Source organism: Alexandromys fortis, unplaced genomic scaffold (genome assembly GCF_014885135.2).
Source record: "Alexandromys fortis isolate MF-2015 unplaced genomic scaffold, M_Fortis_MF-2015_v1.1 scaffold_27, whole genome shotgun sequence".
In the NCBI taxonomy this organism is placed as follows: domain Eukaryota; kingdom Metazoa; phylum Chordata; class Mammalia; order Rodentia; family Cricetidae; genus Alexandromys; species Alexandromys fortis.
The window spans coordinates 13,008,417-13,035,490 of record NW_026067952.1 but is presented as its reverse complement, the minus strand read 5'-3'; the positions used below and the strand labels follow the sequence as shown (position 1 = coordinate 13,035,490).

The following is a 27,074-nucleotide window of genomic DNA, read 5'->3' as shown; positions in this document are numbered from 1 at the left end:
GACACCAATCTAATAATCTGGTGCTACGTTACTGACAGAATATTGTATACATAATAAATAAATAAATAAATAAATAAATAAATAAATAAATAAATAAATAGACTGTTCTCCCGGGGACCATTTCTATATTTCATTACCAGAGAAGTTTCTCTGTGTAGAGAAGATGGGAGGGTGGGGTAGGATTGCCCCTCTCTCTGAATAGTGACATTCTGAATACAGGGGTAGAGACACCAATCTAATAATCTGGTGCTACGTTACTGCATGTTTGACACATGGGGTATCCTTGCATGAGTTCCTCTGACTCTGCTCTTCTTATGTGTGTGTGTGTGTGTTTGTTTGTCTGTCTGTCTGTCTGTCTGTCTGTGTTCTGCTTGATGTGCTTGATGAATGTATGATGGCAACTCAGGTAGAGACTTTGCTTCTGCAGTCACAGAGCACAGGCAGTACTCCAGAGGCTGCATCTCAGGAGGCCTCCCCCAGTAGGGTCTGCCTCCTCAGCTCTGACAATCCTCAGGCCCAACTTAGCAAGATTCATGATGCCCAGTCCCTCAGGCTGGGTGCCACCCACCCAGCTGAAGGTGTTTTTCTTCCTTGTGCAAATTAATTCATGAGACAGGCCCTTGGGCACTGAGATGCCTGCCAGCCTTGCCTAGTCAGCTATGCCTGATCAAATACCCTATGGCCCGGAATACCTACTGACTGATTCCAGTGTCCTCGGGAATCTGAAGTACTGGGGCTATTGTGTCTGGAGGGGAAAGGTAGGTAGAGTCAGGAGGGTCCATCTGGGCCTATGATCCTCAGTTTGTGACCCTGCAGGTCTCTGGGCTGTTGCCTTTTCCTGCTCTGACATTCGTCTCTCTCTCCCAGGACAGGCACAGAGAGAGCCATGTTGGGCAGGAATGACAGTTGACAGAAGGACCCATTTTCTTGTCCTTAACACCTTCCACAGTGCTGTATTCAAACAGAGCAGACACCCCTGCACCATGCCAACCACACACAGACAAACAGGCATTACCTATCTTTCGGCACCCAGAATCATTCAAGCATGCATGTGTTTCTGCAGTTTCGGGAAGCCATGCACCTGACTAAGTGCATGACTTATGATCTCATTCTCCCCAGGTCCCCAAGGCACAGCCCTACCTGACTCACCTCTGTTCTGTATTAGCAGATGTGCCCCATCTTCCAGCAGCTTGCTCAGGTCTCTGGGACACTGACCCGCCCAACCATTCTTAACCTGTCCCTTGGACTGGCTGCCTGCTACTTAAATATCCTACTTCCCTCCCCCTTGTCATTCTGGAGGCAGGTGCAGGAGACCCACGGGTTCTGTGTGGCCAGAGCTGAGACCCAGGTAAGGTCCCTGTTTCCTGACATTCAAGGGAAGGAGAGTATCTAGGCAAGGAAGGACTTGAGTATTGGGGTTCATCCTGCCTCTGTCACTGACCTTCCAAGCTACCCTCGGGCCTCAGATGGGGGAACCTTTACTTTTTTATATACCATGTCTGTCAAAACAGCTGACATCATACTCGAGGGAGATAAAATCTGGTTAGCTCCAGACTCCTGCGCCCATCTTACTCATCCCTATGTAGACATTTCCGGGACACAGACATACCTATTTCCCTGAAATTGCTGGAACCTCATATTGGTGGAATCAAGTTCCTTTCTCTGACAGTTAAAAATAATGCTTTCACAGGTGACAGAAAGCCAGACTAGCTCTGTTGAGCAGACGGAAGGCAGAGTTCTTCTGGTGTGAGCCGAGTACCAGCACAGGGCCTGACAAGACGGCATTCTTGTCATTACTGTTGTTCCTTGGGCCCAGTGGGAACAGGCCTGCTTCTTGCTACTTCAGCGCGGTGTCAGATGCACAAAGTCGTTTGCAGAACTGAGTTCAGGCTCCAGCAGTGGGTGGGGGAAGCTGAGTCAGGAGCCAAGAGCTGTGGATGGGGGGTGATTACTAAGTTGGGTCTTTAACAACAATAATCATTGTATGAGCTCCATTTATCTGTCCAATTTATAGGAGCGATCATTTCATTCCATCTACTTCATCCGCGGGGTCCTTCAGTGGGAACTTAAATGTCGTCAGTTGCATAATGGCCACTTTCCTGCATATGCGTACATTTGTGACATGCAACCCTACTTGAGAGTAAAATAAGGAAAAATATGCTTTTGAGCTAGTGAGATGCGGTAATGGGAATCATGACAATGTGGTAGAGATGACCAAACTCCTGTCCCTCAAGGGGCCATGAGTGTTTCTTGTCATTTCATGTATTGAAAGTCCTGATGCCATGATACCCCAAACAGCTAGTATCTGTTGGCTCCTTTGTGTACTTCACCGACAAGCTTTGCACTCCACAAACGCTTGCGGAAGACTTGAACAAAGTTTGCTCACACAGTTCTGTGCACTTCTAGTAACACACACACGATATTGATTATATTAAAACTTTCCGAGTAATTGCTCATGAGGCAATTGTTTGGAATACTTACACAAACAGACACTTAAGTGGCCCTTGACTTCATTAAGACTTGATTTCCTTAGCAGTTCAAAGTTGATGAAGTCAGAAAAACCACAATCAAGATATAAAGTGTAAAATTGCCCTAAGGCATTTTTCCCAAATGTTACTAAGAGCAAAGCAATATTCTTGAGAATAACTTGTTACTTTAGCTACAGATATTTAAACTTCCCCCAGGTTTGCACCAGTGCATTGAATCTTGACCTTAGAAAGTTTAAATCATTTTGAAATAAATACCTTTACAACAATTGAATTTAGAAAATTTTATTTCATACTTTTTTATAGTTTTCTCACCATCACACCTTCATTCTTCATATTTTCTAAACATGCTAATTATATTTGTAAACTTTTATTTTGTTTCATGTGTATAGGTGTTTTGCCTCTGTGTGTTTATATGGACCACACATGTGCAGTGGCCCACAGAGGCCAGCAAAAGGTGTTAGATCCCCTGGAGCTGGAGTTACAGATGGTTGGAAGTCACTATGTGAGTGCCGGGAATCGAACCCTGGCCCTCTGGAAGAGTAGACAGTGCTCTTAACACTGAACCATTTTTCCAGCTCTGCTAGTTAGTATTAACCTCAATAACATTAATCTTGGGGAAGATCCAGAAAAAAAGCAATCTTAGAACTCATTTCTCTATGCATTAGTAATCTATAAAAACACATTTGTTAATAGCCGCAAAGACTCTACAAAGTGGAGCTGAATCCGGATGAAATTTATGATGGAATGGGACATGTTAAGACCACCCGTCTTCACAGGCAAGCTTGAAGATGCCTGTTGCGAGCCTCTAAGGAGTCAACAATAACTTGCCTTTAAAATGACCAGTTTTATTCTTTATCCTTCAGCTCCATGCTAAGAGAGCAATTCCTGCAGAGTGAGGCTCTGGTTAAGACCTTGAGTAACAGGCAGATTCAGAAATGGGAGGGGGTTGGGCAAAAATGTAGAGGAAACGGCCCCTATATATTAGTGCCATGAGGAAGGCACAAAACCATGCCCAAAATATTTATGGTACTCTTTTTTTGATTTTCGAGACAGGGTTTCTCCGTAGCTTTTGGTTCCTGTCCTGGAACTAGCTCTTATAGACCAGGCTGGCCTCAAACTCACAGAGATTCGCCTGCTTCTGCCTCCCGAGTGCTGAGATTAAAGGCGTGCGCCACCACCGCCCGGCTATTTATGATACTTATTACACATACATACTTTTAATTAGTCATGACAAGAATAAGTTGAAAATAAGCAAAACCCAAGTAGCCATATGTTTGCAACTCAGGTATTTTAAATAATTCTAGGAAGAGGGGAAGATTTCCACCATGTTCTCTTGGGTTAGATGCTCATCTTGGTGACTGAGGCAAGAATTGATTCTAGTGAGTGTTTTGTCTCATTGCCATGTAATGGAAAGTCCTTCCCGGAGTGCCATAAATGGGCCAGCTAGCAACTCTTGGGGGGTCACATCCTGTGCCCCAAGTCAGGTTTGGCCACCTGCTCTCAGTAGGACAGTCGAAAGAGTCAAATTAATAGGGGAAAGCAGGGAAAAGAACTGATGTGGCCTTGTTTTCATTCTTTTGCTGTGTTAAAAAAAAAAAAACTATGATCAAAAGTAATACAGGAAGAAAGGGATTTATTTGGGTTACACTGCCAGCTCACAATACATCATTGAGGGAAGTCTTGGCAGGAAGTACCGATGAAGAAATACTACTTGCTGGCTTGCTCACTAACTTCCTTACATAACCTGGGACCACTTGCTGCTTAGGCTTGGTGGCAATAAGAATGGGCTAGGCCTCCTGCATCAAGATAATTGATAATTATCAATTGATAATCAAGACAACTTTCTCATAGACATGCTCACAGGCTAACCTGATAAGGATAATTACTCAATTTAGACTTTACTTCCCAGGTGATTCTAGACTGTATCAAACTGACAATTAATGCTAACTATGGCATGGGGCATGGGGCAAGAGGGACGCACAGCTGAGCAGTCCTGGTCAATATGTGGTCCGATTGACCATTGTCTCAGCTCTGGTTCTGACAGTTATCTGATCAGGTCAGGGAAGTCCTTACTTACCTCTACCTCCACCTGAAGTGATCAGGCTGGTTCTCACAAGATAATTTCTGCTCCAAGGTATGGCCTTATCTTTGTGGATAACTACCTTCATCTGGCAGGTGAATGATTCCCTAACTGCCTGTTACAGGGGGCACCATTGTAATGAACTGTTCTATCCCTTCAAGAGACAAGCCACGCCCACTCCCCCTACTTTCCTCTCCCTCTCAAAGAGGCAGCTTCTGTCTCTTCCCACTTCTCCTCTCTCCCTTCTGTCTCTCCTCTCTCTCTCTCTCCCTGCCTCTCTGCTCTTCTCCCATTCTTCCTTTCCCTTCCATAACCCACTAAATAAATATCCAACCTCACTCTGCATGGCATGCTTATCTATGTCTCTGTCTCTCGCCCACCACGTGTCTCCCTGCCCGGGACTAGACACCATCAGAGACCTGGGCATGGTCTCCTGGCGTGCCCATCTGTCCATCTCTCCTTGTGGAACTGGCTGCCCCATTGAGGTTTCTCACCCACCACGCAGCTCCCTGCCTGGGACTCGTGGCCCTGGGACTGGCTGATCATGGGACCCACTGCTGCCGCTTGGGACCTGCAGTGCTTCTGTTGCTGCAGCCACTCGGAGACCCGCAGCAATTTTACTTTTGCCATTACAACCATGGCACCAAATACATCCTCCTGACTGTGCTCTTGCTCACTCTTCTGTAACCTCTCACCTAGTCTGTAAGAGAGACTAATGAGGTACTTGTCATGCCCTTGGCCCTCAGCTTCATTGGCAGTTTGGGCCAGAAGAGGGCCACAACACATTCTTCCAGCATTTGCACTCATCCTGACCAAGGTCACATCTTCAGGACTTTCTGAGTAGTACCAGATGCATGCTTAATCCTACTGTTCCAAGTCCATTCTTCTTCCTGCCCCAGATGGGTGGACTCTGTTCTCTTTCCTCACCCTCCAGACTCACTGAGGATACCTCCTCCTCCATGTGCTCAGCCCTTCACAGGCTAGGCTTAATGGTCAAAGTAACAGTCCCAGGACAGATGAGTGTAAGACATGTGTGTCTTACAAAGTATTTTACCAATTTTTAAATTTTGAACAATTTGACGGCATATTAAACTCAAGAGCTCCAATCCCTCCTCTTGTTTGTAGAGCTGTAAGCTAGACCTTGCTTTAGAGGCTACAGACACAGCACTGATCAAACCAATCTTGTCAAAAGGGCCTGATACTCAACAGGCAACTCTATTTTGCATTAGCATGTAAGCACCTGCTTCTCCCAATAGTGAAAAGTGAGAGTAGAATGACCCCATTCCCCACCCAGGAACAGAAGGGCTGTGCCCTGGAACTCCCTTCCTTTATGTGGGCGGCTTGCCATCTCTTTAAGAACCTGATTATTTAATTCCATCATGGCCTATACTTCCTCATTATGTGAGTTTGAAGGGCAAAAAAGCAGGGAAGGAGAGGAAAAAGGAAAGAGAGAGAACAGAAGCCATGTCATAGTCACAGATCACAATGTCGTTTATGTGTGCTCCATTCTTTGAAGCAATCAACAAACCCCCTTGCTCTAGACTTAGGGGTGGAAACAAAGCACCTGCCTCTTGGAGGAAGAAGCATCAGTGATGTTATAAGCACACACAAAAGAGAAGATGGCTACTGTGTGATCATCTCTGAAAAGTTCAACCTGTCTCAACATCCCTCCCTCACCCTCTGGCCCAAGAGGTTAAGAATGAATTCACACAATAACAACTCTTCTGCCCTAGCCCTGTCATTAGCCACTAGGGGACCCTGGCCAGACCACTTTGCTTCCATTTCGTCCAATGGTTGTTAGAAGGATTTAATTCTACTAAGTAGTGAATCAAAGGAACATGTCATGGGAATTAGTGCAGACTATGTCCTCAGTAAATGGTAGCTTCTGTATCCATTCACTTCTGCCAATTCATCTGTTAGAACACAGTTGGGTTCTAAGCCCAGCCTGCCTGGATTTGGATTTTTTTTCCCCTGCCACTCACAAGCTGTGTGATGTTAGGCAGCTCATTTTACCTCCAATACTTCATTGCTTTTCTGAATTCTGTCTTAAAAGGACTTGATATTGCCAGGAGGTCACCACCTTTAAGGTACCTTTAAAGGTACATGCCTTTAATCCCAGTACTCTGGAGGCAGAGGCAGGCAGATCTCTGTGAGTTTGGAGCCAGCCTGGTCTACAAAGTGAGTTCCAGGGCAAAAAAAAAAAAAAAAAAAAAAAAACACCTTGATATTAATTGTCACATAGCAAAGTTGCAGGAAAAAAACTTCCCAGTTTTAACTACTTATGCAGAGGAGCTCACTGCCTAGTGGAGACTTCCCCATGCCAGGAACTTTCATGGAAAGAAAGTAAGAAGTTGCTGCTTTTACAGACAGGGAAACTGAGGCTTGACCCATCCATATGGAGAGTGATAGTGAGAATTGCACAAGATCCCAGCACTCTGGGGTCACACAGATGAGTGTTATCTAATTTATCAGCTCTTGTCTCCACAGGTGCTCACAGTGAACATGAGACTCTTGTGGATGTTCCTCTTCCTCGGCTGTCTGCTTAACAAGAGACATCTTTCATTCAGCTACAGCTTAGGTGAGCCACCCCAACCTTCTTGGAAGTTATGTCCAAGGAAACATCCCAAAAGACAAACTGACATCTCTCCTTGTAGCTGACCCATCAGAAGAGCAAGATCTGCCAGTGTCTCCGAAAGCTTCTGGAGGCACTGTACTCTCTCTTAGAGACATCTTGTCCCTTTTGGACCACATCTTGTCATCCAGATCACCTAGTTGATGTAAACTACTTTCTTTTCATCATTGATTGTCTCAACATAGTCTTCCATTTTTATACCCGCTTCTCAGGTAGATCTTTCTAGCCTTCAGCTCTAATGACCAAAGTTTTCCCTAAAGAGCAAAAGCCTCAGTTCTGGCAGCCCCAATATAGTAGGTCCAGCCACGGACACAATATGCTCATTACAGACATGAATGACGGTGAGCAAAGCAGAGAGGGGAGATTTAATGGACGCATTTCAAAAGGGACAAATAGAGAAGTCTAGTGCTCCCCACAAGTTCATCTTTAGGGCTCTAGCAAGGGGCAAGAGGACTGTATGATGAAGATTCAGGATCAAGGTGAGGTCTAGTTGTCTCCATCCTGGTTCTGTAGGGTGTTCTGAAGCTGTTACTGGTGTCATTACTCAAGGGGATTCATCTGGTTCTCACAAGACACCACTTCTGCTCTGGGGTGTGGCCTCTCACTCATATCATAGGCAGTGGTTCTCATCTGCAGAGGGTCTGTCTTTTGAGGCTTGCTCTTCCTGGAATCCAAGATGTCTGTCAGTTTAAGACAACGACCTATCCCTGTGCCTTCAACCTTACAGGGTAAAAAGCTAAGTTTGGAGGACAGATGATTGACATGTCCAGGAAGCAGAAAACAGGAGTCTGAGCCAAAGTCAAAAGCCCAGATGCCAGGCCAGGATTCTATCCTGTGGGCTCAAGCAGTCCTTAACTTAACAGTCTTTAACAGTCTTGCCTGTTACAAGAACATAGGCAAGAGCTTAAGCAGCTACTAAGTGAACACACAACACAGGCTTACAGCTTCTGGTCTTATGATCAAGCCTTTACGAACCACTCCTACCTTCCGGGTCTACAGCTTGGCTCCATTATCTCTGAAGAGTTCTCACCTTGAGCCACACTCCTTGAGGAATTTCTGTCTTAGGTCTAATTTTGATGGAAAGAACAGAAATTTCATCTGACAAAAGGAAAATATATAGTTAGGAAAAACATTGATTAAAAGTGGAGAAGAGCTGTCCTATCTATAAGTTCAGACATCCTCTGGGGCTCCTAGGTTGCTAAAGCCAAGATATAGAAGCAGGAGGATATAGCCCAGTACTAGAAACAAGTGCTTACCCAACATTAACAAAGCCCCGGGTTTCATCCCCAGCAGTGAAATAAAAGAATAAAGTAAGTGTGTGTGTGTGTGTGTGTGTGTGTGTGTGTGTGTGTGTAAGTCAAGATCAGGGAAGCTGTGAGCAGTCAAAGCAGCTACTTCTCTTCACCCTAGATGACCCAGTGTGGTCCTCTATCTGACTTTTCATTGCCTCCTGAGCTCAGGTGCAAGACTAAACCTTGGTTTTCCTTTTACAAGGAAGCTGGCTCCAGAGTATGGTCACAGGTGGCCTCGGGTTGAACACCTAATTTCCTGACCCCAATGGGAGCTTGTGTCCCAGGACTGAACCAAATGCCTTTGTATCAGCAGGCCTTGGAATTGGAGACAATAGTGGGCTGTCTACAGATCTTCTCACTGATGATAAAAGTGGAGCCAACAGTGAAAACCTGGCTCCTCTGACTATTGCTTCATCTGTAAAGGTCCCTGAAGTCATCCAGGACAGCGTGAGTGAACTTGATAATCTCAAGGTCACTGTTTCAGACTCCCTGGACACAAGTGGCATCACCAGCCAAGTATCCTTTGGTCAGTTGGGTCAAAAGAGTATAAGCAGTCCTGGATATTAATGTCACAAGTGCTCAAGATAGTCCAGCCCTTCAGTGGCAGATGTCACGAACTTCACAGGCAAGGGCTACAGTTATGATGCTCATTCAAGAAGTGCTTCCAGGTCCGAGTGGTAGCTCTGGTCTGCCTCGGGCTGAGTTATCTGGTGGCCTGGGTTAATCTGGAGCAGGGTCAACAAATGGTCGGCCTGGGATTGGGTCATCTGGCGACGTGACTCAGTCTAAGCAGTTTGAACAAATGGCCTGACTGGTGGTGATAGGTCATTCCGGTTGTTGAGGTGAAGGTGATTTTGGATCAATTTTATGGAAGGTTTGATCAGTCTGGAGCAGGACCAATAAATATCCACTATGACTTTAGGATGGAGAGTCAAGGGATGGTCAGTTGGAAGCTTGGTTTTCTGGGGATCTAGTTAGTCTGGAACAGGATTAGTGAGCGGTTTTCCTGGATTTGAGTTCATCCAATGGCCTTAATCAATCTTGCTCATGAATGGTTATTCAGTAGTCACTGTTAGTTTTGGCTTGGGGTATCTTTTGGTTTTGGTCCCTCGGGCTGTAGGTTACATAAAGATTATGCAAATTCTAAGTCAAGATCATCCTTGTGTTAGAAATTAAAGCAGGTTCACTGAAAGGCGCTGACAGGAAACTACCTTTGGGTGAGCTTTATAAGGAGAGTCACAGGCTCAGGACCAGCTATAATAAGTCTCAGATGTGGGAGAGATATCATTAGGGTCACAGGCAGCCATAATTTGGCCTTGACGCGAGAGAGGACCTTTCCTTCAAAATGATAAGACAAAAGTGTTTTCTGATTCTTATAGGTTTCCAGGGGTGAGTGGGCAAATCCCATATCATATGTTACTAGCCTAGTCTGGTTATGTGCCAGAGTCTGGAAGGCATTGATAAAAGTAAAGTTATAACTCAAGATTGACCTGGGTCTAGATATCAGTGGATGTGGATGGGCTCAAAGATGTAAGAGAAGGAGAACTGGATGTGGCAGAGGTTCAGTATGCTCTCTTATGACCTTATGACCTCTGTCTGGAGAGAGCTGTAGTTTGCCACCCTGGATCAAGGCTTGGTAGCCCTAACTGCTCTGGTCTTGCTGGGGAAGTACCGTCTGAAGGTGTTGTCCATGTGAAGGTTCCAGGGGATTATGAGGCTGCCCCCATCAGTTCATCATGATTAATGTGAGGGTACCATTTGAGAGAGCTGGCAACCTTAACCAATAGTTGTCAACACCTGTCCTCAACCAGGACATCCTGAGCCAGGAAGGGCTGCTGAGCGCTGTTATTCTCAACAACCAGAATCTAGCCCTGGAGAGAGAAGAGCTACAGACGCTTCTCCTGGGTGGCAGTCTATCATTTGGTATCAAAAATGACCTCCTGGATGCAGCAGGGACCAAGGCTGTGGAAGGCCTGATCTGCAAGGGCTCCCTGGGAGGCCTTTGTGGCCATGGAAGTCTCTCTGGCATGAATGATGTTCTGAAGAACATGAATTCTGGGACACTCAATAGCTGGTGAGTTTGAGTTCTTTAGCAATAAAACAACTCTACAAAGCATTGATCAGAGATGGTTCCAGACTCCTGGAAGACTTTGGTCTGATTGACTCTCTTTAAGAAGTTGGCACTGGGAAGTCACCACCTGCTCTTCCAAAGCCTTAGTCACTGCCTAGTGTTTCTCTAATGTGGTCCAACCTTTGGGTTTATGTAAGCTTGTCTGAGCTCTGCTATATTCTAAGTCACACCAGGAAAACATATCACAGATGCTCTGACCACTTATCTCTTAGTTATTACCTGTCCCCCAGTGAGTAAAAGAATCCCTTTGTTTCAAAATAATCCCAGATGAGGCTTTCAACATGGTATCTGCATTTTCTCTTACCATCTTAATCAACTGCAAAGACAGTTAATGGCTGATGCTTTCCTGGTTTAGGATTTGTAGGAATGGGACTCAGAACAGAAATCAAGGTTAAGGAGGGACAGGCATGGAGCAGAGGGAAGGGCAGCCGCTACAACCTGACCAGAGAGCCAAGGAGACCAAACTGACTTTTCTGCTTCACCTCACTGTTCCTTTTCTGCAGGCTCAATGTCACCCGCTTCGATATTGTCCAATTGTCATGGAAGGTCTTTGCCTCATCTAGCCTTGAACTTGAACTTCAGACCAAGTTGACCGTCAACTTTTCAGGGTGAGCAAAATGAGGAATGTTATGGTATGAATCGGAACTGTCCTCTGCAGGTTCACTCTTTGAACTCTGGTGCGGTTTTGGGGTGCTGTGGAACATTTAGGAGTCAGGCTGAAGTTTGTCACTGGAAGCAGGCCTTGGAAGATCACAGCCTGTCCTTGAGCTCCAGCAGCCTCAGCTCTCTTCTCTGCCATGGCATGAGCTAATGCCCTCCACCATATGATCCCATTGCCATGCCTTCCCCAGCAAAAGAATTGAAATGTTTCTAAACTGTAGATCAAACACCATTTTCTGCCTCAAGCTGTTTCTGTTGGACATTTGATCACAGTGATGCAAAGTAGCTAACATGGTGAGAAAAGCAAGCGGAGGAAAGTCCTAGAGATACCGAGTGGTTTTGTTGGTGGTGGGTGGTTTTTCTTAGCCTTTTCAAAAGATCTTGATACTGTCTGAATACGTATACAGTTTCTTGGGTAGCAGTAGTGGCAGGACAGAAATGCAAGGAAAGCTTTTTGCTTTTCTGCCGCATTCTGAGTCTGTGCTGAAGCAAACTTGGGGAGAAAATTAAAATGCCAAAGGAAACAGCCTCCAATCTTCAAGAGAGAGGCAGTGGCCTTTAAGATCTCAGTTGGTGTCTTTTCCGTTCTTTTCCCACAACCATTCTGAAAGATAATAAACACCATCCACAGCATGGTGTTTGTGAGCTGTCCTGCGACTAACACCAGGATTGTTCACCACACACTCTTTTGAATAACTCTGTGATCAGTTCAAGTAATCAATCTGTCAACTCTCCAATTATTAGAAAGTCTCTTGAGTATAATTCATAGCTATCTGTCTATCTATCTATCTATCTATCTATCTATCTATCTATCTATCTATCATCTATCTGTCATCTATTATTTGCTGTGCTGGGTGTTGAACCCAGGACCTCATATAAACCAGGCAAACATTCAGTTACTGAACGACATCACCACCCTGTAATTTATAGACTTTCATAACCATTGCTAAATTATCTTACAGAGACCTGGCAATCGTGACAAAATGTGTCTAGCATTCTTGAGTACTTCACACAGCCCAGGTTGTGGGCGGAAGTTCCTCTGAGTTCTCTTCTCAGTTCCTACCGTAGATTTCTAAGGCAGGGAGATACTGCATCCATTTTACCGAACAGCCAACAGGACCTCAGAGACATTCCATCGGATTACACATAAAGACAGGGAGAGCGCTCAGTTGGAAAAAGGCCCATGACACAAGCTTGGTGACACAAGTTCAGACCTGGGCCAGGATCTGTGCCTGTCACCCCAGTGCTGCTGAGGACAGAAATAGAGGGATCCCTGAAGCTTATTGACTGGTGGGCTAATCCAAATACATGAGCTTCAGGCACATACCCTCAGATATGCATACACACCATCACACACACACACACTACACACACAAACTGAATCACCATATTTCTCTCTCTCTTACATACATCATCATCATTGCCATCATACATACACACCGTCACATGCACACCATCACACATGCACACACATAAACAATTATACACACACATTGCACGTGAATGGTTGTGGGCACACATGTAACTCCAGGAGAAGATACTAATACTGGTGATACTACCTGAGTTCAGCAGAGCTACTGGTGGACAGGGTAGAGGGCAGCCTTTCACTACCACTTTTTATCTTTGAGTCTTGAGCTATGGATAAGCATTACCTATTCAAATAAACTATTTTATTGATTTTATGTATATATGTAATAAAACAAATAAATTTAGACATAGGAAATTAGGAATCCTTTTTGAAGTATATCTATCCGTCACTTCTCACCCACAAGTATCTACCCCTCTTTGCAAGTTACTGTGAAACCTTTAGAGTGTCCCCAGACATGCATGCGACATCTAACAGCCTTCTCCCATCCACCCAGGATGCTCAAATTTCTCAGTGGCTCCACCGTGGATGTGAACATCGTGGTCCCCTTGAATTTGGAACAGACTGAGCCTGGTCAAGTCTCATTTTCCGTGAAGAGCTGCAAAGCAGTATTCACTGGGATCCAAGTCGAGACAGGGTAGGTAGAAACCCGGGAAAACCGGGGACCAGCAAACAGAACATGGTGTGTGATGGTGCTATGCATATAGTTACCAGTCTCCCTGGTATCTGACCAAGATGCTAGCAAACTCTGCCACTAGTGTTTCCTATTTTTAATTCCCTCCTTCCAGTCAAGCTTCTGTCTCAAGGATCTTGGAATCCCAAGCAGAAGGGGATTCCTGTGGGCCAGAAGCACAGACCTCCCTGACAGTGTCCACTTGTGGAGAATACTGGGTGCTCCTTTTTCCAAGTTCTCATGGAGAGATCCTGGGTAGGCGTTTTGCCACATCAATTTTTACGCTAGCCTGTCATCTCCTGACGTGCCTGTGTGAGCTCTGTAGGGAAGAAGTTGCCTTATATTCCTCATGCATTTCTGCAGAACATAGTGAGCTACTAGATACTGTTGTTCCTGGAGACACACTGGGGAAAAATCATGGGAGTGAAAATGAGGGGGAAATTAAGGGAAAGCTGGTTGGATGAGAAGTGGATGGATGGATGGATGGATGGATGAAAAGTGAGGACAAACATGCATGGATAAATTCAGGGATGGATTAAAGAAAGAGTGGAAAAATGGAATCTTAAAAAGACATTAGACCTGAGAGATCTAAGCTAGGTTCATGGGGGAGGTCTGAAAAGCAGATACCTGTTTAACAAAGTGGTTCTAACCTTTCTAATACATTGACACTTTAATACATTTCCTCTTGTTGTGGTGACCTGCAACCATAAATTATTTTTATTATTACTTCATAACTTAATTTTTTCTAGTTATTAAACATAATAGAAGTATCTGATATGCAGGATATCTGATATGTGACCCCCATGAAAGGGTTGTTCAGCCACCAAAGGGGTCACAGCACACAGGTTGAGAACCACTGATCGAACAACAGAGACATAATCATTTTTCAGATTGTGCAGCACAGTATTCAAAGCCCTAGTTGTGATGATCATCATCAGTGTTTCCCTTTCCCTTCCTCAGCATGTTCTCCTCGATGATGGAATCGATGATGAAGTGGTCCTTGAGCATGTCCTTGCCCAACATAGTAAGTCTGACAACATGGCCCCGACAGACGCTGAACACGAGATATGGAGAAGGCGCTGTAGCTAGCGGGATGGAGGACTAACCCATATGGGCATAAGACAGCTTCATGCCTGAGCTGTGCAGAGTCTCTTTCCTGTCCTTTGTCAAGACCACTGCTTCTGAAGAAGGGACAGAAAAAAAAAAACAGCGTTTGAGAGGTGATTGTAGCAGGCAGCTTAGGTCTGAGTAAGAAGAATTGTGACATGTTTACAATAGACTTTCTCCATCTTATGTCAAAGACTAGTCCTGCAAAGTGTCCTAGATTACAAAGATTGATTCGGCATGTAAATACTGGTCAGGTATGGACAAGTACCCTCTTAGCAAGGCCTCCCATTCTTTGTATTGCAGTTGTGCCCAGTGGTCAGATTCTGGTTTTACATCGTCAACCAACAGTTGGTCATCCTGAAAAGTAAGTAGAGCTGTTGCCTGCGCACCGCTTTGTTGTATTGACTGCTACGGTAGCCACAGTACCGACTCCTATACAGCTGAAGACAGACCTTTTTGAGTCACAACTCAGATCCCCATTTCCTGGGGGATCAATTTCACGCCTCAGGGCATGTTGTCAAGGTCTTTTCTGAAGCTGTCCCTAGTGTTCCCCTCATCTTCCTTTAGTGGAGTACCCAAGCCGCCTCCATATACTTCCTAAGGTTTGAGGACATAATGGCTGAGTTCTGCAGGACTTCCCACTCCAGCTACTGATGCCTTAAATATCTCTTCTTCCTCCAGTGTAATCACCATGTTTGGTTCATCTCAAAGCCTTTAAAGCTCTCTCCCAGCAAAGCCCCTCCTCGGGACCCCTACAACCTTTGGGGTGTGTCATCATTCACTGTATTGTGTAAAATGTCTATTTCCTGGCTGTCTTTTGCAGTAGGCTGGAGCTCCTTGAGGGGGACTTGCCTTTCCATTTCTCTCACAGTCCAGATTGGGGACAGAGTAGACCTCTCCCCCCGCCAAATAAACTCTACTGGTGCATGAAATGCAAAGGGAAGGAATGGATGTGGTGGACATGAGTGAGCGGGAAAGCAGAAATGTGGAATGAGAGACAAAAGATGGTGGGAAGAAGATGGAATGGTGGACACTTAGGAGGACAGGGCGGGGTTGCAGTGGATAGTGGAAGGCGGAAGGAGTGATGGAGGGATATAAAATACAGACAAATGGGGATAGAAAGGAAAAGGAAACAGAAATAAAGGGATTTGAGGAAAGGGGAAAGGAAAGATTGATGGACAAAGAGCAATGGCGTTGCAGTGTGCACGTGTGATATATTACTGATGGATAAGTGATAGATGGAAGGAAGGGTCTGTTAGCAGACGGGTAGGAAGACAAGGGGAGGTGAGATGGACTGTGACCAAGTCAAGGGAAAAGTAAGCTACTGAGATGGATAAAAGGGGAAGGAAAAATGGGCGGATGAGTGGAACGAGGAGTGGAAGGGAAGTGGCAAGTGTTGTAGGAGGGAAGGAAGGAGTCTGGCGGGCCTGGGAAAGGAGAGGTCTACCTTGTAGGAGAGGTGGTTTGCCATTGCCAGTCCGAGAGCACCCATCACCCTTAGTGGATGACGGTGGGGTTCTGTGTCCTCAGTGAGCACTCAACAGCTGGGGATTAATCTTTCTGCTAGACACACCTGCTTGTGACAGGGATGACAAGGGAGATGCATGAGCCTCTGTTTTCATCAGGCGAATGTCTCTTGTCTTCCAAGTTCTTTCCGTTGTTTCCTGCTTCTTTTTCTCCATCAGATATTGCTTCCTTTGGGATGTTGGGAGACAACAACCTGACCAGTACCCCACAGCCTCTACTGTTTGAACGCTCTTACCACATGGATTTTAAGGTATGAGTAGTCAGTTCTGTTGAGGACTCAGAGGACCCAGGTCTCCCCACCTGAGGTCTCCTTGGCTGGGATATGTGTCCAAGCGGCACCATTAAGAGAGCCAGCCTAAGCTTTGATTCTGAATGTCTGTGTAGCCATAAGCACCAAGCCCTCACATCTGAACCGCCGTTTTCTTGTGGCAGGTGGGGTAATTTTCATAGCCACACATTTATCATCGTGTCTCTTCCAGGATACATGCTTCCCTATGTCATAGCATACCTCGAGTTGGTGTCTTGTATTCAACAGGAAAGCATAGTTTAACTGGCAAGTTTTATAATGTCTTACTGGCCCATTAAGTAACATGTACTTCAATTGATGGAGCTCAGTATTGTAAATATGATTCGGTGAGAAAGGGCCTGGCACACGTGGAACAGAGTAGGAACTTTAAAACTGTTGACTTACTCTGTTTTGCCATTGATTTAAAAAAACCAATCAAGTTTATTTTTTGGCATCTTCATACACAAAGCCTTCAGGGTGCTGGGGCAGTCATTCTGGTGGCCTTGGCTATATCCTCCCCACCCTAGCTGTCCAGGCTGGGACATGGCCAGGAACTTGGGGCAGTTCCTGGGTTCTTCTACAAGGTGGGATCTCGGGGTCAATAGTCCACTGCCTCTCAGCCCTCAGATGTCCAAGGGCAAAGTTTGGAGTCAAGAATTTAGGAACAGTGTTGTGACCGTTCAATGTTAGGCCTGGGCAAAGCCATTCCCATCTCTAAGTCTGCTTTTTTTTGTCTGTTATCCTCGTTTACATGGAACACCGAGCCTGGAACACAGTAGATATACACTTGCTGTGAGTTTTTTGATTTTTGCTTTATTTTTCCAGGACAAAAGCTTCCCGGCCTCTTTCATCAATTGGCTGATTAAAAGTAAGTTTTCTTTTTCATATTCATCCCAGAATGCCCCAATCCCACCTCCCTCTTCAGTGTTGAATATCCCATGGGAAGGATACTGAAAACAGGTATAAATAAAATCATGAAGCCATAGAACCAATGCCTGGATCAACCTTACCGCACCTGGGCTCCTGGAAAGTCAACTCTACAATATTACACTGGGGTTCCTGAGATAGCCCATTCTAGAGGGGTTAGGTTGGTTATAAGTGGGTTTCTAGGACTATTCACTGATCTATATTAAAGAGAAATTAATGGAGTTGTACATTCCTCTGTGCCTTAGCAAGGTTTCTGAGTTATACTTTAGTCATTAAGATTTTATTGTACAATATCCTTCGCAGTGACCAATGTGATACTGAGGTTCCCGAGACACTCACTCCATAGCAATTATGATTATAATAACTTTCTGAGGCTTTCCTATTCATAGTGACTCCTGTTATAGGGGTATTCCTGAAATAGTTTTTTTTTCCCATAGTGTTAAGTGTTAGGATGGAGTTCCTGGAATGAACAGAACTGAGCTGGGCATTAGGGACAGACTTAAATCCCGGTTCAGTCGATATATTAGTTACTTTTCCTAATGCAGTGACCAAATACCTGACAAGAAACAACTAATGGAAGAAAGGGTTTATTTTGGTTTGAGGGTACAATCCATAATGGTGGGGAAGGCACGGCAGCAAGAGCTTGGGGGTCACATTTTGTCTGTAATCAGGACGCAAAGGTGAATGCTAGCGTTTCTCTTACTTTGTCCTGATTATGTCTTGGATCCATCTTCAGAATGATGTGTGGCACACTCGGGGATGGGTCTTCACATCTCCATTAGTTCAGCGTATCAACTACCTACTTGATAGGCCCAGAAGTGGCTCTAGACTCTGTCATGTTGGTGATCGGCATTGATCACCATGGTCACCAACTTCCTGTGTCCCTTCTGTGAGTCCCATTCTTCCTTTTTCTGGGCTCTTTTTCCCATCTGTTCAGGACCCTTGGTTCCTGATGACTTTTATCTAATTGAGAGTACTGGGACATGTACAGGGGAAGAAGATCAGAACCTAGAGGAGTCTCCAGAAAAATCCAAACTGTGACAAGTATTCCTCATGGTGGCTAGTGTCTTCTAATGTCTAAAGTCTCTTATTTTTGTCTTCTCGTCTCTTTGGTGTGAGATACAGATACTCAGTGACTCCCAGTGCCTGTAGGATATTGATGGGACCAGACAGGACTATGATAAGAATGCTCAGTTAAGTGTCACCATGGGACTCTCTGGCCCCAGCTTGGGAGACTCTGGCCTTGATCTTCCTTCTCTGCAGTGATTCTACACAGTCACCCCCTACCAGTCACCCCCTACCAGTCCTTTCTCTAGGGTGTGGGTTTTCACTTACTGAAGTTGACCAGGGGAAAGCATCGACAGACATGTATGTCAGCATAGGGCTGCTTCAGGAGGACCCATCTGTAAGAACAAACCAAAGGCATGAATGTGCTTGAGAAGGGACAAGATGGTGAATGGCCCCTTTAGTTCAGACAGTGGGCAGGACTTGGGACCATCTGAAGCCGATGCTGGTTCCATCCAGAGGAATGGCATACCAGGAAGATGTGTCAACCAAGCGGTGGGCCTCATGTTTTAAACAGATGATGGGGAAATAGCCACACAGAGCCCCGGCCCTGAACCCCAATTAGCTGTGCCTCTGCACCTAACTCTCCTCTCTTGTGTGAGAAATATACCCCCAAGCCGTTTTCTCTGTGTGTAAGGTTCACTTTGGGGTTTGCTTAGGGACAAGTGGAAGGGCAAGATACCGTGCATCTTAGTTGTCGTGACGGTAATGTCTGACTAATGTAACTGAAGGGACAAAGGGTTTATTTAGACTCAAACCTCACAGTGACCATCTATCATATGGGAAGTCACAGAAGCAGCAGCCTGTCACATTGCAGCCACTCTCAAGAAGCAGGGTGATGAGGACATGCTGAGCTAGGCTAGCCTTTTTACCTAGCCCAGGGATTGGTGCCACCTGTAGCGTGTGTGTGTGTGTGTGTGTGTGTGTGTGTGTGTGTGTGTGTGTGTTGGGGGAGGGGGTCTCTAACCTCTATCAAGACAATCCCCTACAGGCATGACTAGACTGGGTGGTCATAAATTCTGTTGAGCTGACAGTTAATACTATCACAACACTTCTTGAATTCCAGAAGGTTCAAAGTTCTGACTTCAGAGGCTGAAGGATCCCAGGACCTTTATGACGGGCAGCCATGAGTAGGCATGGTAGGCCTATGATTTTATACTGTTGAAGCCTGAGAATAAAGGTAACACCTGCCTCATTGGGTGACCATGAAAAAAATGCAGACAAATCTAGTTCAGAACTTGGACAGTGCAGCAAATGCCTCAGATTGTCTAATCTGCCAGGAAAGGGAAGAAGAGCTGGAGCGAAGCTGAGAAAGGAGAGTCTCAGAGACCGAGACGGGGAGCCCTGGGTCTGTGAGGCCAGGCATCTCTCTCCTACCCCTCACCTACAGGTCCTGAACAAACAGAGAATGGGCACTATGTGCACGTCAGCTACCCCTTTTCTTAACCTGGGAGAGCAATGGTGGCTGGCCTAGGCAAGGCACAAGCCCTGGGCTTGATTGGCAGGAGCTGATCAGTTCCCAAATAGGCCACTAGAGGGAAGACATGATACTGCTAACATATTTCCCAGATAAAAGCCAAATCTGTTGACTTGAGTCAGAATTCCTAATTTCCAATTCCAGTTCTTCAGAGAGTACATTTAACCTCACTGTGCCTCATTCTCTCCACTGAGGACTAATAAAAGAAATAATACATTCATTTTTACTCTCACCAGCCAGATTATTTTCATTAGCGTATTGATTGCTAATGAAGGTTTCATGATGGCATCCAGATTCAGGTGCTTTGACCTTATTAACGCCGCTCACTGTCCTTTCCTTCACCCACCACTGGTCCCTTTATTTCCCTTTTACATCATATACATGGGAACACACACATTTTCTAACAGGTTAAATATTATCAATAATAATTTATCATGGGATGACAGAAAATGTAAAAGTGTTTGCATGGCAGAGGAAAAGATGACCAGAGTGAGATGATAACAGACAGGATGTGAGAGTATCTTCACCAGCTATGCCTCCAACAAAGGATTAATGTCAAGCTTGTAGAAAGAACTAAAAAAAATTAATCCTTTCCCCTCAAATCTTTCTATCACTAAATGAGTAAAATTATTGAATGAGCAGTTTTCAAAAGAAGAAATACAGAGGGGCTTCTTTAGGGAGAGCTGAAACCTATTTATAGAGTGGCTGCTGAGGAGACGCCTGAACTCAGCTGAGAAGAGCTGCCACGTTAGTTGAGCAGCGTGGAGCACGGTGGTTCAGTGGGGCCATGAAAGACTGAGAGGAGTGCTCAACTCAGCAAACGGCTGGTTGGCAGGAATTGCCAATGAGGCTGATGAGTTTCCAGTTTGCTGGGCAGCAGATAGTGAGGCAGACACACCTGTACAGTTGGAGGTGGCAGAGGAGGAGAAGGCCAGCAGCAAGCAGGAGGTGTCTGCTAACAAGTGAACCTATCCCCTCACCCCAAGACATTTTCAACTAGAAATGACTCCGGCTTCACCCTGGCCTCACCACTGCAGGATGTTTTTTTCCCTCTGTCCTTTTGTTTTTCACTCCTTTCCCTTTGATGGGACAGGAAGTAAGTGGTTTATGTGCATAATCACATTGTTCTTTAAAAAAAAAACTTAATGGCCAGTCTTATGTTTCTGTTGACATTAAATGGAGAGGGCACAGAGACATTCTGGTTCTGCGGAAACCCTCTTCTTTATTAACGACACATACATTCATCTTGTAGGCTCTAGATTCCAGTAAGTTGTTTTGTTCTCATTGTCTCAACAACAAAGACCCAACAGCATAATAATCCTTGCATTCTTTGATTGGAGAACTTTGGTGTGTTTCATTTAGTATTGTAAAAGGACAATTTTATAGATTTTGTTGTGCACAGCTGTTACATGTGGGGCAACACATCTTTAGGTAGGGGTAAAGTGCTCTTTAAAATATGAGTCTTAGATAGTTTCCCCTTCAAATCAAGTGCATTGTTGTTTAAATCATTTTTATTTTGTTTAAAACAGAGAAAAAATAAGTACAAATGACCAATAAATATTTAGAGAAAATGTTCAGTATACTTAGCTGTCAGAGAAATATGCAAATTGAAATTACATCAAGGCTGCAACATACCCCAGTGAGATGCAGATGGCTGTGATCAAGAAAATAAATGACGACCAATGGTAGAAAAGGTGTACTGAACGGAGAACACACACATGCGCACACACACACACACACACACGCACGCACACACACATACACACGCACACACTCACGCATGCGCGCGCACACACACACACACGCACTTACGCACACACTGCTGCAGCCACCATGGAAATCAGCATGGTCCTCAGAATACTGAAGACAGAGCTAGGCATGGTGGCGTACACCTTTAATCATAGCACTTGGGAGGCAGAGTCAGATGGATCTTTGAGTCTGAGGGCAGTCTGGTCTACAGAGTAAGTTTCGGGACAGCCAATGCTAACAGAGAAACCCTGTCTTGAAAGAAAAACAAAAGAAAACAAAAAACTGAAGCTAGGACTCCCATATGACCCATCTGCTCCCTCCTAGATAGAGACCTGAAGGAAGCTGCATCAGCGCACCACACAGACACCTGTACAGCCATATTCATGGCTACACTATTCACAATGACCAGGATGTGGAACCAGCCTGGGTATCCATGAATGGATAATTATCCTTTGATCCGAAAAACATTCTGGTGTTTATATGTCCCAATTTTGTTTATTAATTGTTCTTCATCTGGTGTCCACCCAGGAGGCACGGGATAGTTGTTTTGGGTTCCTGGCGACACTCTAAGGGATTCCCTCAGTTTCCTCGTCCACCAGCAGTGCCTGTCTCTCCACCCACATCCTAGCAGCATTTGTTGTCATAGTTTCTCTGGATGACACTCTTTCTGACTCCGAGTGGGAAGCAATCTCAGTGGGAAGAAGCATAACTTCTTTTCCAAGTATTTCTTGGTCACTTGTGTTTCTCCTTTCGACAACTGTCTGTTCGTGACCCGTGCTCTTATACTGACAGGATGTTTCTTTGCTCCTTGAGTCCCCTGCATTCCAGATGTTGACTCCTTGCCAGAGACTCTCTCCCATTATCCCCTCACTCTGGTGACCGCTTCTTTGCTTTGCAGAAACCTTTGCCATCATGGAATCTCATTTCTCAGTGTTCACTCTTGTGCTCTGAGCTACCAGAATGGGTTCTCAAGAACCTATGCCTATATCTTCTGGGAGTTTCAGCGTTTCATATCTTACATTTAGATCTTTGCTCCACTTTGGATAGATTTTGGAGTAGGAGAGGAATAAGGATCTCGTTCCTTTCCTCTACACTGGATACCGAATTTACTCAGTATCATTTGCTGAGAGTTTTTAATTTTAATTTTTTTTTGCTTCTTTCATTTTTAAATAATGTGTTGTCAAAATGTAGGCGACTGTAGCAGTGTGGGTGTATTTCTTTGTCATCCATTCTATTCCATTGATCTGTATTTCTGCTTTTACGTTAGTATCATGGTGTTTTGTTACTAAGGTCCTGCCATGCAGGTTGAGGTCAAGGACTGAGTTCCTGTCAGCATTGCTTTGCATTGCTTTGCTGTGAGTCGTTTTATCCAGTGCTGAGGGCTACCCCAGCAGGCTGTCTAAGAACTGAGACTCAGGGAGATTAACTGTCAGGTCCATTTCCACATAGCCAGAAGGAAGGAGATTTAGGCTCAAACACAGGTCTTCTTCAGAAGGGAGAAGCTGGAGGCAGAGTGAAGGACGCCCTGCTGTGTCCTAATAGAGCACCCTGTGCTGTCTTAGCTTCGGCTCCCCCGACTAGTACCTCAGTGGTTTGGGTAGGAAGTGGGGCTCCTTTTTCATTCTCTGGCTCTCTGACTCCACCCTGAGGAAAATGTGTTGTGGCAGCCCAGAGACCACACCCTGAAGTCCCTGCACTGAAAGGGCAATCTGAGCCTCTGGAGTCTCTCCACCAGCTCGAAGCTGCAGAATCTTAGGCTCCTTTGAAGACAGCAGACCCATGCTTGGTAAGCAGGCAACAGCATTTGTTTTTCAACCTTCTCTTGTCAGCGTTCTCTTTGTGAACGACTTCAGACACTCTGCTGGCCTGAGGGAGAAGCCTGAAGCCAGACACCTGAGCGAGGATGGAGAAGGGGCAAGTGGAGTCAGCCGCAAGCCCAGATGTGAAGGCTCAAGCAGAGAGCAAGGCCTGCAGCTCCCAGGGATTCAGCAGAGGCTCCTGGGAATCCCTCTACCATGACTTGTTTTCTTCCTGCAGGACATACTTGACAGGACTTGGCTTCTGCAGATCTGTCATGGTGTCCTGCACAGCCTTAATAAAGTGTCACGCTGTGGATAGAAAATTAACTAGAGCAAGTCCTCGCCCCTGTGTGCTGCTGCTAAGAATATGAGCAGAAATTGGCTCAAGTGTCTCTCGATTCAGGAAGAATAAAGGTCACGCTGGATTTGTGTCCGCCAGCTTCCTCCTACCTCTGTTCCCAGTTCAGCCAAGGCTTTACCATCCACACAAGCCACCTGTGTGCTTACTACAGCTTCGGGCAGAGGCTGCGAGGTGGGGAAGAGATTATTGGTATGGGAGCAAAACGCTTGTTCTGGGCATACTTATTCTTCACCTTTGTGGTTTCCATGGTCTCTCCTGCAGACAGGTCCCCGGGGGTCTTCCACGGACAACACTAGAGGAAGGTAGTAGACGGGAACACTCACACCCTGGCCACTTTACCCCTAGCCATGCTCTCTTATTCATCCACCCCTCTGCCCTTCTGCCATGGCTTTCTTTGTGGGAACAATATCTTCACATTGAACCACGGGTCTTTTCCTTACTCTGGCTGCTACGCTTAGTTTAGAGGTCAGCGTGTGACCCTTACAGGGATGATGGGAATGAGTTTGAGAAGGCTTGAAGAGCTATCAGGGAGAGATGTCTGCTTTCTGCTGTGGTCCCTGGTTACTGGTGGCCATCTCTGCCATCCGCTCGGGCAAAGTCGGCTTGAAGTCTGGGCAGAAGAAACCAGATCCGAGTCACAGAGGAAACATATCCTGAAGGTTTCCTTTGAGTGCTGGAATCCATAACATTTCAGGACCCTCTTTACTCCTTAACTCATGTCGGGCTGAACATTCTACTTTACAAGTAACCCAAGGAGCCTGACAAATGCAATTGACAAACACATTCCAGTTTGTTCTGTAGAGGTTGTCATGGGAAATGAGAGAGGAGTGACAGGCAGAGCTGGGTGTGTGTGTGTGTGTGTGTGTGTGTGTGTGTGTAGCAGAGAGTGAGGTGGCTACAAACAAGGCGCTCTAAAGGACAGAGAGGATTTACAGGTGTGACATGTGGACATCCTCAGGCCTTGTTCTGGTGCCAGGAGGAACTGATGCAGAAAGAGTGAGAGGTCATTTCCTGGAGGCTGTCACTGTGGAGAAGGTCTTCAAACTTGTTCCCTCCTCCACAGAAGTGATTGCCAGGGTTCCTGCTGCCTCCCTCCCCGATGGGCATGTGCTTTCTGCAGCTGGAACAGAAGCCTTGGGATGGATGCATGAAGGTTCATAGGAGGGAGGGATCTGGGTCTCATTTCCAGCTCCCACCAATTCTGTCAACTCCTCAGCCTATTCAGCAGCTGTTTCCCCACCTTTACTAAGTATGGTGTTTATTGGGTCTCACCAGAAGCCAGCCCCAGGCTGGTGGTTGTGGGCATAAAGAAGGAAGAATGAGGGTCCTCAACCTGAAGGGGTCTCAGGCTGGCAGAAGAGAAAAACCAACACATATTCTTTCAACCAATTATGTCTTGAAAAAGAAATACATTTGTATGTAGAATTTTTTCCGTTGGTACAGTGATCAGCTCTGTTCTGCTGCCACTTTCCAAATAATCATTCAGAAACTTATTTTTAATTTTAAATGTTAATCCAATGGCTCAGGCTTGTTACTAGCTAACTCTTAAATTAACCTGTTTATATTAATCTACATTCTGCCACATGGTGTTACCTCTCTTTTATCTTACACCTCCTGTTTCCTTTCTGTATCTAGCTGGCTACTCCTCTGACTCCACTCTTTTTCTTCCCAACCTTCTCTCTGCCCTGAAAAACCCTGCCTAGCCATTGGCCAATCAGCTTTCTATTAACAATGACAGCAATACAGTTTTACAATGTACAAAAGAATAATTTCAACAGCAGTTCCTCCTTTTTGTCTAAATAAAAAGAAAGGTTTTAATTTTAACCCAGTACAAAAACAGTTATCTAGTTCATTCTTATCTGTAAAATTTAGGGAAAACATTCTATTATTTATCTTATCTTTGTGAGTCTGAAATTTTATAACTAATTTACCTTTTTATCATAACTAAGGAAAGCTTTCAATCTAGTTTTTTAGTCTTTAACTTCATCAGAGATCCCAGAAGGATGTAAAGTTACCGAACGACAAGGACATCTAGTTGCCTGGACAGTCACCCACCCAAAGTTCTTTTGTGACATTGGAGCACCCAACTTTGCTTTATAGGCCCAGAATATATAACGGACATTTTTGAGAAGCAGGGGCTTTTGAAGGACTGTCCTATCTGTCTAGGCAACATTTGGTAGTCACTTTCTTTTGCATCCTGCTGGTCCAGTTTGGACAGTATACTGTCAACTATTGAGGCAAGGGCAGTTTCTGCTCAAATGTCTAGCTTTTTCCATAAAGAAAGCAAACTCCATATAGAGTTTCTTTGATGCACATCATCCTCTTTTGAAGCAATTAATGGTGCATATCTCACTTTCATGAAAGCCTTGGTTATTAAACATGTTAAATGACATATTCTGTAGGTCTGAAGTGTTTGAAGACTATATATACATCTTAATAGATCTGTTTAACCTTGAAAATATACCTAATATGATAACAAGCTTGATTAGTATATGTCACTAACTACTAACTATATTTCTTAATATATATTATTTTTTAAATGAGCTGCATAAGCACAATACCCCAAACAAGAGTATATACAATATAACAAAATTAACTTTGAATTTGTATCAGTATACCAAAATCCATAGCAATGGAAAATATTTTGAGATTAATAGTTAATTTTGGGTTAAAATAGGTTCAATAAACTACCCTTTTATCTCATCATTTGTAGAGGTCTTCAGTCACACATTGTCTCCATAATACTGTTCCATTGTGTTAGCAAGTCTCTTTCCCCCAAAAGGGGAAATCTCAGAAATTTCTGAGGATCCTCTATTTCAACAGCAGATTGAACGCTATACTCACAAAGTTAACTTCTATGTCCCTATTTGGGACATTTTGTAGATACATGGCCAAATATTCAGTCAGTATTCTTGGCCCAGCTTCAGAGTAAATAGGACTCACTAAGGTCTGGAAATTTGTGTAACAGGTCTATCAGGAAGGCGGGAATCACCAACCATCACCACAATCCCTTTTCCTTCTCAGACCGCAGCATGATGACACCGGGGGGGGGGGGTCAGAAACACAAGTTCAGCAAACTCTCAGTCCAGCTCCTTTAGGGGAAGGGTGGAGCCCACATATTCGGATCTGTTCCACCTTGACTAAAGATCAGAGAGTTCAGGATTATTCTTGCTCCTTCCAGGCTAATGTCAGGAGGTTTTTGACTTAAAGAGTGACTACTAACAGTGTCTTGGCCTAGGGTATGGTTACTTGGTGTTCTGGGTATTATGAGGTGATTACTTTGTTTTTTCCTTGTTTGTATCATGGTAAAGAAGTCTTGCCTTCTGTCCACCCTTTTGGATTTGAATATTTAAATTGCATGAGAAATAAACACGGGCAGATTCTGTATTTATTGGGTTGCTCTCCCAACTCTATCCTGTGTCTCTGTCTGTTTCTTTTGTATGTCTGTTTTTT

The 27,074-nt window shown here is 44.8% G+C and overlaps 1 protein-coding gene across 1 annotated transcript; it reads left to right on the top strand.

The window, feature by feature from the left end:
• Positions 1-659: 659 nt before the first annotated feature.
• On the top strand, positions 660-23,557 carry LOC126506976 (uncharacterized). The gene is made up of 12 exons (XM_050151010.1): positions 660-758; positions 1,169-1,348; positions 7,057-7,147; positions 8,807-9,009; positions 10,281-10,567; positions 11,128-11,232; positions 13,147-13,287; positions 14,284-14,347; positions 14,734-14,794; positions 16,116-16,207; positions 17,069-17,111; positions 23,291-23,557. The coding sequence occupies exons 1-12, from the start codon at positions 660-662 to the stop codon at positions 23,302-23,304; spliced, it is 1,380 nt and encodes a 459-aa protein (XP_050006967.1). The 3' UTR covers positions 23,305-23,557.
• Positions 23,558-27,074: the final 3,517 nt, after the last annotated feature.

Excerpts from the sequence above, each read along its gene's own strand:
- LOC126506976 (XM_050151010.1), top strand. The coding sequence starts at position 660 with ATGCCTGATCAAATACCCTATGGCCCGGAATACCTACTGACTGATTCC. Across the intron at positions 759-1,168 it reads ATTGTGTCTGGAGGGGAAAG|ATGTGCCCCATCTTCCAGCA; the intron begins GTAGGTAGAGTC and ends CTGTATTAGCAG. Across the intron at positions 1,349-7,056 it reads TGGCCAGAGCTGAGACCCAG|GTGCTCACAGTGAACATGAG; the intron begins GTAAGGTCCCTG and ends TTGTCTCCACAG.